The sequence below is a fragment of the Gymnodraco acuticeps genome, unplaced genomic scaffold (assembly GCF_902827175.1).
Source record: "Gymnodraco acuticeps unplaced genomic scaffold, fGymAcu1.1, whole genome shotgun sequence".
NCBI lineage: Eukaryota > Metazoa > Chordata > Actinopteri > Perciformes > Bathydraconidae > Gymnodraco > Gymnodraco acuticeps.
The window spans coordinates 462,085-475,949 of record NW_022991934.1 but is presented as its reverse complement, the minus strand read 5'-3'; the positions used below and the strand labels follow the sequence as shown (position 1 = coordinate 475,949).

General features: G+C 42.7%; 1 protein-coding gene across 5 annotated transcripts in view; it reads right to left on the bottom strand.

Annotated features, from left to right (window-relative positions):
* ehmt1a (euchromatic histone-lysine N-methyltransferase 1a) overlaps window positions 1-11,984 on the bottom strand; it is a 40,955-nt gene extending 28,971 nt beyond the window's left edge. For 2 of the 5 annotated variants that reach the window (XM_034200270.1, XM_034200274.1), the window contains exons 1-10: window positions 11,775-11,984; window positions 11,046-11,429; window positions 9,587-9,707; window positions 9,188-9,270; window positions 8,791-8,989; window positions 7,526-7,659; window positions 6,703-6,846; window positions 466-773; window positions 268-375; window positions 97-185 (exon numbers count right to left, since the gene is read on the bottom strand). In XM_034200270.1, the coding sequence (XP_034056161.1) occupies window positions 97-185; window positions 268-375; window positions 466-773; window positions 6,703-6,846; window positions 7,526-7,659; window positions 8,791-8,989; window positions 9,188-9,270; window positions 9,587-9,707; window positions 11,046-11,372 (1,513 nt within the window). In that variant the 5' untranslated portion in view covers window positions 11,373-11,429; window positions 11,775-11,984. The remainder of the gene's footprint in view (window positions 1-96; window positions 186-267; window positions 376-465; window positions 774-6,702; window positions 6,847-7,525; window positions 7,660-8,790; window positions 8,990-9,187; window positions 9,271-9,586; window positions 9,708-11,045; window positions 11,430-11,774) is intronic. The other 3 variants (XM_034200271.1, XM_034200272.1, XM_034200273.1) reach the window with 3 other exon arrangements.
* Between the last annotated feature and the right edge of the window lie 1,881 nt (window positions 11,985-13,865).

Here is a 13,865-nt window from a genome sequence, read left to right as displayed (position 1 = left end):
AAAATGGTTGGTTTGTCAGTGTAATAATAGAAATTATAAAAAAAACATATATTGAGCTATTTTATGAGATGCTGCTTTATGTCAAGTAACAGTTACCTAGCAGCTGGATGACCTTCTGGAGCTCTCCTTGTTTAGCAGAGATGTACAGCTGTCTGGTGGGGTACTTCACCTTCTTTGGTTTCAGGCTAAACAATATGAAAATGTATCAACCAAGGACTTTCATCAAGGGGCAAACTGCTGCAAAAAAAATCACATGGTTAACCTTACTTGTCATCATCCAGCGCCGTCAGGATGCTCTCCAGTGGCTCTTTGGGTATTCTGTCTGTGGCACACACAGCCTCGCCCTTTGACCTGGAGAGACAGCCAGCAGGACAGCTGTAATCAACTAAGATGAGCCTTAATATTTGCAAGTTTATTGATCTTGGCGAAGGAATTGGATTTTGTAAGCCACATGAGTGCTGTTACCTGCTCGGGCTCTGGTCTCGGCCCCTCTGTGGCTCGCTGCTCTTCTTAGCTCTGAGTATGCGTGGAACAGCAGGCGTGGTTGGTACTGATGGCAGGGCGGCCATATTTGGAACAGCTGGGAGTGACGGCCCGGGTTTGGATCTGGGTACAGAGGGAGCCGGATCAGCCTTCAGCACGGTGACCTCCTTGGCACCGCTGGCATCCTCTCCGCAGTGGGGGCAGAACCTGAGGTCCTTCAGGATGGAGGCACAGTCGCGGTGGAAACGGTGGGAGATGCTGCCGTACGGCCTGCACTCCATGAAGGTGCCCTGGAGGACGGAGCAGGAAAACGCTGCATTAAGGTTACGAAGCACCACATCAAAGAATATAGTATACATTATGATATACAGTTTATAGTATTCAAATGTTATTTTAAGTGAGGTGAAGTGGCGTAACAAGGTTGTGATTCTTCCCGGTGCAAATATTGTTTTGGGGGCCACCCCCATCGCCCCAAACATAAGCGCACGCTGATGCGCTCACACACGCACGGACACACACAACTACTCAGAAGCGCCACATGTAGGCTATCAACAACAGCCTGCCCTGGCCTCATACGACCACAGCCTGACAACGGCACAGCGAACTAATCACACAATCACTTTACAGAATTAATCGAGATTTCGAGGACGATGTATGACAAAAAAAACTAATTTCGTAAGTTTAGCCGTTACATCTCCTTGTTCTCTCTTGCCCTTTCTCTTTGAGAGCCGCTCTTGTCTTTGAATTGTGCCATGAACTACACATATGATGTTTGTCAATCTTAAAAAATCATTTCCATGTCAAAAAAGTCACAGTTTGTCGTAAAACTGTTGAAATATAAGACTATGAAAAATACGCAACTAGAAAAACTACAAATCCCAGAGTCCCGGTCCCGCATGCTGGCTCTTACGGAACCGACTAACTCCCCTTGTGTGTGTGTACAGCTCTCAACATGCCCAGACTTGTAGTGATTTTCACCTCTTTTAATACTTTCCGCCTCATTCTGAAAGAAAGAAGTGAAGTGTTCCAACGTGACGGCCGTCTTGGTGTTTGGTGCGAGACGGGAGAGGTAGTTCTTTGAGCGGTTTCACACAAAAAAAAGTGTTACTTCACAGTTTTACGACACATTTAAAAAAATGTGACTTGCAAAATGATCTTTTAAATTGACAACTATCATATGTGTAATTCATGGCACAATTCAAACGGGATCGAAAGATAATCTTTCTCTCCCCATTGACTTCAATACATACTTTTTCTGAAATAAGGTCCCATGGAGCTCCCCCTGAAAGGGAGGGACTTCGCCTCTCTCTCGCCGAACTTGCTGCTGCCAGACTAATTACAAATTAATTTAGCTTGCTTGGTTACTTTGAAGACTGCGTGAACCGGCCAATGCCATTGGGGCCCCGAAAAAGAAAGATATATTAAAAAAAAATTGTTTTACATGGGCCCCTGCCCGGCTCTTGGCCCCGGTGCATTGCACCGGCTCCACCGTCGATAGTTACGCCACTGAAGTGCGTACAAACGGTTTACACACAAATCCAGGATCCATCAATAATTTCTTACTTGAACTTGTTTTTACTCTGCAAACTGTAGTGTATTTTTAACTCAAGTGTTGTCTCAAGTTATAGATACGTTTTAAGATAATCAAAAGAGCTGAAGTATCGTGTGGTTCATTTTAATTAATGTATTACTTGAACTACCATCCCCAGCTGGGAGTGAAAGATGTTTCAACCATTTCTCCACTTTTTTTTATTTCTGTTTTAACAATGTATCCATAACTTAGCTACCCATTCAAAAGACATATTCATTACTTTAAGCTATAACAACAATTTTTCACTCACTGTTTATTACTTTTCCCTTATCCCTTAAACACTTGTGTTGAAAGGTGCTATATAAATAAACTTGCCTTGCCTTAACAGTCACCTTATTTGTACAGGTACCTATAAAAAATTTGGCAAAAATCGAGCACATTGACCATATTTAGTCCAGCCAGGTTCTGTATTCACCTCGTCTTTGAACCAGGCTAGGAAAAGTTGTCAGAGCAAAACACAGGTGACAAGTCAAGGACTCATTTTAGACTCCAACTTAAGCTTTACATCAGGTATAAACAAGGTAACTACAAACAGCGTTACTCTGTGAAGTTAATTTATTTATGTGACTTGTAATGTACTTCATTTTGTTATGTCTTGTGGGTTAGGGTTGTTGTGTGTACTGTCTTATATATTGTCTATATATGCTAAAACAATAAAGAAAGTGTTTTTAAAAACAGCTTTCCTCCACCTTAGAAATATTGCCAAAGTGAGTCCATTTTTTAACAACCAAGAGGCTGAAATGAATCCATGCGTTCATCTCAAGCAGGTTGGACTACTGCAATGCACTCTTCACTGGTCTTTCCTATTTAGTGTGAATGCTGTTATAAAATATTTTATACTTTTTGAAATATTCAGCTTTTTAAACTTTTTTTAAACATGGAAGTCAATGGGACGACTCTTCAAATCCTCGTTTAACTACGCCAAATGCTTCTCCTTCCACATACTTTCATTCCAACTTTAAAATGATCACAAGACCTTCAGCTATAAAACTTGTTATTCAGATCTTTGATATCTTTTACACTTTGAGATATTTAACTTAGTTTGGAGCTTGGTAAAGACGCTTCCTTCAGATTGTAATAGTAGTGTGGATGGAGCAGCTCGTTAAGTCTAGAGTGCTTTGATCTCAAAACAGAGTGGAGGAGTGCTTGAAATTCTCCCAAAATATGTTTTTAAACCTGCCATAATTCCCAAACCCTACACTCCTCAGACATAATTGTTCATGAAAAATGTAGGAAAACCTCTCCTAGGATGGAACATTCAAAAAAATGAAGAAGAAATATTAAACAAAATGCCTCTTGAGAGCATGAAGAGACAAAAACTCTCCTTCAGATCAAATGGAAAGGCTCTCCTTTCACAGCACATCTCCATGGAAACCTTTGATCTCTGGGCTTACACCAGTGGTTCTCAAACTTTTTCTGTCAGGCACCCCCTTTGGAGAAAAAAAAAAGTCGGGCCCCCCCAACACAAATAGTCAGGCTCAGTGGCGGCGCCAGAGATTTATTTTGGGGTGCTGTGGGGTAGCTTGACGTTTCATAGAGGGGGCTCAAACATTTAGGGTTTCCCATTAATGTACCGGGCGCTACAGAGGAATTTTCTACTGCAACAATCCCCACGCAGATACACAGAGTGACTGTTACAATGAAGGCTCGATAATCAGCTCACGGCATATAGGTGTAAGCAGGGGTAAAGTGCTATTTTTATAGGTGGTGTGTGGACCTCACATAGGGGGGTCCGGGGGCAAGCTCCCCCGGGAAGATTTTTAAATATTGAAGTTAAAAGCATCAATCTGGTACACTTTGAGAGCAAAATGAAGAGATCTATGGACATCTCTCAACACCCATTTGAAACAGAACTGGAAACAGATTTACTATTTCTTTATGGATATTTTACAAATCACTCCCCTTTTAAACTTTATTCTTTTTTTACTGTCATATAGTATTTCATACCTGTTTTTAATTTATTCTCTTATTTTTTTATAACTATAATGATCATATAAACGTGTGCCTCGGAAATAATTGTTTACATTTATGGTGACCAAAACGTTTGAGACCCACTGAGATAACACTCAGAGTCCTTTAGTTCACTGAGTCTCTCAGTCTGACAGGAGAGGACTCTCCTCCACTCTGTTGTTGAAAAAACTCCTTACAATATATCCGTTAGCGTAGCTCGCTAGCACCAGAAGCTAACAACTACGATCTCCGGTACCGGTGCGCTCTCTCTCTCTCTATGAGTGCATGCACACAAAATGGCTCGTTCCACACACACACACACACACACACACACAAAGAGCCGAGCTTTAATGAAACACAGAGAACCAGACGTAATAGTACTGTATTATATTATTTTCAATCAATAATTTTTCAAAATATGATTATTCTTTTTTTATCTTTTTTTAATAACCATTTCCCCCCCTGGTCTCTCGCGCCCCCCCTGTCATGCCTCTGCGCCCCCCTGGGGGGGCGCGCCCCCCACTTTGAGAACCACTGGCTTACACACACAGGTGTTTGTAAGCATTCATTCACTACTACTTACATTTAATATCTAACTCCTTCAGCCTAATTTCAGCTACAGAAACTATTCAACTATTTCAGGACATTGAGGCTATACATTTTGTTGTTTATACCTTTTTTTAAACCTTTTCTTTTAAATATTAAGCTTCTTCACTATTCTTCCAGTTTAAAGGAGACCTATCATGCTACAGTATATTTGAATAATATATTGTAGGGCCATACCTATATAAGTATATTTATACGTTTTCTTTTTCAGATCATGCATTTTAGCCATGCCTCATTTCGATCTATTTTGCTCTCCTCCACCCTGTCTTTGCATGCGCTGCAGCTGACCACGCCCCCTGCAAAGGAGGGGGCCGAGTTACTAGCGTCATGTTACCATGCTGTTACCATGCCACGGCAACCTCTCATTCGCCTGATTGGTGGAGAGTTGGCCATATAGGCGGAGCTCCTCGTCACTGATGTCAAGACTATTTTCAAATCTGTATCAGATCCGTTGCAGCCCCGTTTTTAGAGATTTGGGTATGGAGGAAAAGAGAGAGGGTTGTGTTTTCTGACACTTTGTGAGTTCCCTGACACACCGGGGACACATATTCATGTATAAAAGACGTACAAAAGGTGCATTTTGCATGATAGGTCCCCTTTAACATTTCACTTTCAAGTTGTCCATTCAGCAGCTAGAGACATATTCAGCTTTTCAGCTAAATTCAGCAACAAATGTAGTTTACAGCATTCGCACGCATTTTCAGCAGGAAATGCATTTTCTGGTTTTCCTACTCTTCCAGTTTAACATTTCATTTTCATGTTTTCAACAAAGTCATTGCAATGCATTTGAGCTGTAACAATTTTGATTCAAATCATTTCACTTTTCTACATTTCTCCCCTAAGTTCAGCAACACACTTACTTGGTTTTTGTAGCTAAAAGCAGCTACAGAGACCATCCAACTAATAACATATTCAGCTTTTTCAGCTAAATTCAGCCACACATTTTCAGTTTACAGCATTCGCACACATTTTCTGCAGGAAATGTATTTTCTAGTTGGTCATGTCTTCCTTTATTTTACCAAGAGTGATCACTATTTATTTGATTGTGATTTATTTTTGTACCATCATACCTTTTACCTCCCGTGTCCCTTAATGTGTGAAACTGTTATATCATGTTATTATGATGCATATGTGCTAAAAGGTTTTAACGTCTGGCCTGATGTAAAATTCTTGTCCGTTTTAAATTGTGATGTGAGCCTTGTTGTTAAAGCACTTTGAGCTGCACCTGGTGTGTGAAAAGTACTATAATATAGTTTAAAGGGGACCTATCATGCAAAATGCACGTCAATGCAATTGATGTCTTTTATACATATATTCATATATAATATGTGTCCCCGGTGTGTCAGGGAACTCACGCAGCGTCAGAAAATAAAACCCTCTCTTTTCCTCCGTACACAAATCTCTAAAAACTGGGCTACAACGGAGCTGATCCAGATTTGCGTCCAATATGACGTAATATCGGAAATGTAGGCTGGCTTTACACCCACGGCCCTATCAGAAACGTTGGTATCAAAAACAATGCCCGACTGTTTTGGACGTAATATACACTCAGAGCTAACCTGTACTGCACAGAGCATGTGTGTGAAGAGGCAGGAAATAAAAAGGAACTCACCTTGTGGTATAACCGGCAAGAGAGAAAGCCTTTGAGCTCCAGACCGTTTCAGAAATAATCCTTGATAATCCATGATATGGCATTTCATCACCGCAGTATTTAGTTTAGACAGTAGATTCTCCCGCATGAGCTCAGCCCCCTCCTTTTTTCTTTTAAAGCTTTATACCCCAAATCAGCACTTTTGAAACAGGAAGTGAAATAGAGGGATATGGATATGGCTAGAATGGGTGATCTGTTTGGAATTTTGAGCAAAACACTTCATAGACATTTTTATATATTTGTATATATCTGAGACCTATGCTATTGCCTACAAATAGCATGATAGGTGCACTTTAAATAAAAAGGAGATAAGGAATATGACATAAGTTGGAAATGGAAAAAAAGTTCCAAGGAATAGAAATAAAACATCTTTAAATAGAGGCAAATACGCGTTGACAGATGAGTGAGCGTGTTCCCTCACCGCCCGGCAGAAGAGCCCACAACCAGGGCAGCAGTGGTGCTTCACCATGCCGGCCCGGTGCTCCTCACACAGAACCAGCAGATGGACCGTGTTAGAGGGGCGCATCATTTCCTGCTTCATCACTCGCCTCTGGCAACGGCTCAACTGTTGAGAGCAGAGGTACCAAAAATATCTTATACTGTACCACATTTAAAAACAGGTTTACAACGTGTTGGTGCTTTTAGACCCATAACAACCTTAGCAAGCAACAGCTGTTATATCATTTTTGGTTGGATCATATCCTACAGGTTTTCACTGTTTGGAGTCTGGATTCATGGGACACTAAATCTGTTCCATAGAAACCACCCATAAAAGGAATAATTGTGCACACTAAATAACATTTAGATCTATCATCGGCTGCTTTTAGTTCAGGGTGGCCTTCAGTGATGTAGTGTGAAAATGTTTAGGTCAATTTCTAAACTTTAATAAAAAGTGATTTTGTTCACAAAGAAGTGAAGACAACACGTTGATAGCAGGATTGCAGAAAAACTACTGGGTGGATTTTCATCAAACTTGTTGAATGGGTGTAGCATTGGCCAAGGAAAAACCCATTAAATGTTGGATCCAAATTGGTTTGTGGTGCATTTGTGAAAAACAGCCTTGGGGGTGGCCTTGTAGTTTTAATCCATTATTTTAGGGAAAGGTGAACCAGCTAAAACAGCAGTCAAATATCACACCTTTCTCTGGTTAAGAACTGGTTACTGGGTGGGATTTATCTGAGGTTTTAAAACTGATTTGTAATAATAGGTCAATGCTAAAGTGTTTTAATTCAGATGATTTTTACCATTCCATCCATGCTCTCCATGGCCATGCAGGTCTGCTCAATTGTGGACAGGCTGTCTCCGCTGAAAGGAGTCTCCATCCGACAGCAGCACAGCGGCAGCTCCTCCAACAGGTCTGATTCTGTCACCTTAGCATCTACACACACACACACACACACACACACACACACACACACACACACACACAACACACACACACACACACACACACACAACACACACACACACACACACACACACACACACACACACACACACACACACACACCACACACACACACACACACACACACACACACACACACACACACACACACACACACACACACTTTTATGTATGCTATATGCTTGTGTGTGTGTTCATTTACAGGTATGTGAAGTTTGTAGCACGTGTGTAATCACAGTGGTGACGTAGCACACAGATACCTCATTCACACCAACGGTGTTTCAGGGCCGGTTCGGAGCTGGAAAAGCACCGGGTTTTCCTGTTCACACCGCAGCGGAGCAGCCTCTTAGCTCCGGAATCCGGTTCGTTTCAAGAACCAAAAAATTGTCCGGCTAGAGCAAAAGCACCGCATACGTCACGCTTACGTCGAGGCGGGGGAAGGGGCAGAGACAGATCAACTCCTGAACAACAACAAGAAGCCCGCGTTTTATCCAGTTTGTACACAACGATGGAGAAACGTAACAAGCAGCAGTGGTCCACTGAAGAGACCAGCTACCTGCTGGGAATCTGGTCTTCCGAAGAGGTACAGAGGAAGCTGGAGCACAATCGGCCATTGTTGTTGTTGTCTGTGTCAGCTGTGAGGGGTTTCCGTGCGGTTTGGCTTTATGAAGCAGGCACGTTAACGGTTACGTCATGACGCTAACGATGACGCAATGACGCAGCACCAGTCGGACTCTGGGCAGTGTGAAAAGAGCCGGAGCTAAACCGAAGAACCGGTTCTGAACCTGAAAAGCTCTAGCACGGAGCTTGAACCGGAGTTGCGTTGGTGTGAAGGAGGTAAAAGTGGAGTCACTGGGGAACAGTTGGGGGAATAAGGAGCTGAGAAATAGACATTTATAATCGTGCCTTTGTAGGTTAAGTTTTGGATATGTAAATTGGGTGTGTCAAATGCATATCCTGGAGGAGCTCATCCTTTGCAACACCACATGCTGGACATGTCTTCCCATTCCCACAGGTGCCATTTTTTGTTAGATTGTCACTAAATGACATATAAAAACATGTCTATAAAAGAGAAAGGGGACATGATAAATGTGTTGTCACCTGACAGGGGAGGAGAGAGCAGCTCTTCCTGAGCTTTCAGATCCAGACACTCCAAAGCCAGCTCTGTGTATTCTCCTTCTCCAGGGTCCCCCTCCATCAACAGTTCACTCCTGAGGGGCTGCAGAGTCTCTGTGAGCATCACTGGCTTCTCCTCAGCTGCAGCTCTGTTCTGCTGCACACTGGGTCCTGGCTCCTCCTTCTGATGAAGAAAGGAATGACATTTGTAGGTATTGGTATTTATTTCAACATGACAAACAGCATATTGCTTGCATGGTATTTACTTGCTACTGGGTACACTCCTGGGAACATACAACAACATAACCCCAGTGGGCTAAAAGGTAGGAATAAATGACTGAATGACAAATAAATACATAAATAAATAGATACATGGACCTACCTTCTCCTGCTGTTTAATGGCCTTGGCCTTCTTCTTGGGGACTAGGTTGTACATTCCCATCTTCCTTTTCCTCCTCTTCACAGCTAGGATAAGAACAAAGGTTAGGTTATGTAGTCAGAAGTCATCAGTAGGAACATCAGTCTGAAAGGTGCTGTCACCCTGGAGACAACATATTACATCAATGCCCACTTTTCCAGTTAAACACATGACTAATGCTGAAAAAGTCGTTATTAAACACAGTAAGATGATCACAAATAACAACATTTGAGTACAGCTAACTAGGGCTGCCCCTAACAGTCATCCAAACGTTAGTCTTGCAATTTTCTAGCAACTCTTTAGGTATATTTTCTCAAGATAGGTTGAGTTCAATCAAGTTTGCAAAGGGAAGGATCAACTCACCGGACGGAGGTTTGCTGGAGACAGCTCTCCTCTCCTTTCCTTTGTGGCTGGGACAAAGCTTGGTGCTTGACTTCAATGCTTTCCTGCCAGCAGTCTTTAAAAGGGCAAAAACATATTTATTCTAAATGTAATAAAAGAGAAAGGAGAAGACAATATGTCATATGTGGGGCATTGGTATAACATATGGACAATATTAATCATTTTTTATGAACAGTCCACAGTGTTACAGTAAGTGTTTGTTCTGTACACTAATGAAGATTTTTGTAATAAGAGTATTTGACATCTAAACATTCAAGTTGAATACATTCACATAATAATTCAGTAAATGTATAATAAAATACAATATAACCCAAAAGTTTGTTTCTGGTAAGAAGTATGATTTCAATCTCATTGTCAATTTGAGCCTTTCTGCAATCTGTGCATTCAGATGAATATAACTGTGTACTGTCTGTCCTTCACTGCAAACATCGCTGCTACAACCCGCTGCTGCAGATACACGCTTTACAACATCAGGAGGATACGTCCCCAGCTGACTCAGAAAGCGACTCAGGTTCTGGTCCAGGCTCTCATCATCTCACGCCTAGACTACTGCAACTCCCTCCTGGCTGGTCTACCTGCATGTGCCATCCGACCTCTGCAGCTCATCCAGAATGCAGCGGCTCGTCTGGTCTTCAACCTTCCTACATTCTCCCACACCACTCCGCTCCCTCCACTGGCTTCCGGTAACTGCTAGAATCCACTTCAAGACACTGATACTTGCTTATCATGCTGCGAATGGATCTGGCCCTTCCTACATCCAGGACATGGTTAAACCGTACACCCCAGCGCGTGCACTACGCTCTCTGCACCCTCACTACGAGGGGGACCCAAGTTCCCATCAGCAAAAACACGTGGCTTTGCTGTCCTGGCTCCAAGATGGTGGAATGAGCTCCCCATTGACATCAGGACGGCAGATAGCTTACACACCTTCCGGCGCAGACTGAAAACTCATCTCTTTCAACTCCACTTCGAGCGTTAGAACTATTAACAAAGCACTTATATACTAATAAAGGACTGGCTTATCTAAAGCCAGTTGAGTAGCACTTGAAATGTTTTTGCTCTATGAAGCCTGATGTACTTATATGATTCTGTTTTCTTCAAGGTTGTATTTTGTTGGTCGAACGCACTTATTGTAAGTCGCTTTGGACAAAAGCGTCAGCTAAATGCAATGTAATGTAGAACGCAAACATTTTGATGTAGAACTTCTGGAATAAAATTAAAATGTTGAACACAAAGTAGTGCAGTAATTAATGAACAAAGTCAATCGAAACACGCACACATAACTGGTATACACACATTTCAAATTTGTGTGATAACAACATGTTATCATTTACAATATCTCTGAGTGTGGAAACATATCAAATGTTATTGCTTTACAACCCTCACAGCTCATATGCAGCTGGAACATCAGAGGACTTGCCTGGAGCTTTACTCCTGTGGGGGCCGGTGCAGAGCCTGAACTGGGGGGGGGGTCCTCTGAGCTCCCAGCAGCAGCTCTCCCTCTGACAGGAGGGGCAGTCAGCCGACCATATGTGTCCAGAAACAGGCTTCCATGAGCAGAGGCTGCGGGCCGGATGCTGCGGAGGGCTCCATCACTGCTGGCTATGGGGGAGCCATGGAAGGGAGTGACCTTTACACTGGGCTTTTGAACACTCAGTGCTGCTTGTCCCTTGGCACCCATGGGTGTCCCAGAGGAGGGACTGGAGGATCTTCTGCCTGGCCCCTCACTGGCTCCTCTGTGGTCCATTGCTGTCCTGAGGGGCTAATTGTTGAGGCTTGTCGGTCTAACGGGCCTTAGTAGCACCTGTGGAGGTTAACCAAGTTATATTCGACTCAAAAACATCTTAAAGTAAAACAATTAATTAAGAAGAACTCTGACATGATTAAACAGTGCATACAGTGGAAGTATCGTAGCAACCTTCTAACGTTACATGCAAGGTAATGTATAGTGCACCAGGACGAAAGTTATCCCATGTTTGCAGAACAATTCCGCTTCAGATGGAAGAAAGGCAGAGCTGAGCCCGAGAGCATTGTGCACGCGGATTCATATGACACACAATGCGCGTGAACAGACTACAAACATCCCAGAAAGTGTAAACGACATTAGGGTGAAAAGGAAAAAGTTGAAACAGCAGAAGTTTCATCCTACCAGCTGCAGTCGGTCTAGCTGTATCGAGCGACGGTGAGGAGGATGTGACCGGAAGACAAGAGTTTCCACTTCCGCCTCACCCGCTCGAGCGTGGCCCTTTCTCATTTCTCTAATTCCCCTCCTCGACTCCTCGTGTCTTAGTCCCGCCCACAGGAGATGCGAGCGAAGGAGTCGAGGAGGGGAACCGAGGAGGCAGCAGGCGGTTAGAGAAATGAGAAATCATCTCCTCTGGCAGTCATTTTAAAGAGACGTCCATTAATGATGACAGGAGGCACAGCAGTATGGAGCTATTTCAGGGGCCCCGTCTCAGGTCGATTAAATGGAATCCTTGCTTCCCTCACTTGTGTCGTTTCCCTGCGTCTAGTCCCTCCCACCAGGGAAGCATGTAGAGATGCAAGGAAACCACGAGAAGCAGGGAAATGAGTTTTAAGAGCAATGGGACGTCCTTTCCTCCGGAGCGTCACGTGAAGCGACATCCGTTTGTGATAACGCCGCACAGCTGATCGTCTGACAGCAGCTCTGTCCCTGTTATTTTCACAAACACCCCCGCCACACATTTACTGACACAAACATTTGTATCATCTGTTGACCCCAATAAATAAAATCAAATAGAACTCATTCTCAAAAAAGATAAACGCCATTCTTAAAATGTATAAACGAACAATAGTTTGATTAATATTGATTAGAGTGCACAATAGAAATAAAATATATTATCTATCAAAACCCAGTTAGATTAACGTTCATTGGATTGCACACTTTGTTTGTTTGTGTGGATATGTAGCACATTAACATTTTAATAGCACTTAATGACTGACTGAATGGAAATGACAATAAATGAATATGTAAAACGAAAAAAGCGATCATGAAAATGTTTCCAAAAAATGAATAAAATGATTTTTGACCACTTTGTTGTTCAGATATATCACATATTTGTCACTAAATGAAACATGAATTGAAACAAAACACAGTATAAACTGACATGCCCGGTGCCGTGGGAGGGCCAGGGAGGGCCAGGCCCTCCCATTTGACATTCCTGCCCTCCCCCAATAAACACGTTTTTTATTATTTATAAAAATTGAAAAATATATATATTTTATTTTTTTAATTATAAATAAACTGTGAACTTTTATGCTACGATGTATGTGATGTCAGAACAACAACAAAAAATCGCAGGCTACGTCAAATAAATGCATGTGTCTGTTGTGATTTGTGATTCGTCCCCATTTAGACCAATCACAGCGTCACACTCTGCCGCCTATTCTGGATTTGTTTATTGTGCATTCTGTAGACTCCCATTTCTGTTTGAATTGCAAAATGGACATCAGAAATCGGCTTAAAAGGTCTAAGGATTTATTAAAACGAAATAGCGATGAAAGAACTGCAGCCGATGGTGCTGCTGGCGACCCTGCACCTGCCGTTGCAGCAGCACGCCTTAATGTCACAAGCTTGACCTCGGCAAACCCCGGGGCTGAGTTAGCGATGATCTTGGGGTTAATAAACCCAACCAGGTGAAACTGGATCGTTATCCAGGGAGATTGTTTTCAGGAAAGAAGCGCACTTTTGCCGCTGCATGGTACACAACAGACCATGGCTTGAATATTAAAAGCAGACGCAGCCTTTTGTTTCCCCTGTAGACAGTTTAAAGTCAAGACGTCTTCATCTGATGCGGCTTTTACTGTCAAAGGTTTTTGCAACTGGAAACACGCATTACAGACTGATAAAGGACTGCTAAGGCATGCCACATCAAAAGAACACATTTCATGTGAGAGTTTGTGGAGAGAGAGACAGATACGCGAGGAAACAAATAAGGAAATTAGTACTTTGGTGCAGATCAGCTGGCACGGAGCCGTTATTACGTGTCAGCTGTCGTTGATATTATAGCTTTTTTAGCTGTCAACCAACTCCCTCTCAGAGGTGACTCGATTCACTCCACAGCATGTCTGAGTGCAGTGCATAGGAACATAAACCATGCCCAAGGCGGGCTAAACAGTTCATCGTCTCCGTCTCTACTATTTCTCTCCGAGTGCAGCGATGAGGAAGCTGCCATCCGTAACCAGTGTGCCTTGCTCGTGATTTACCAGTGTCTGTGCT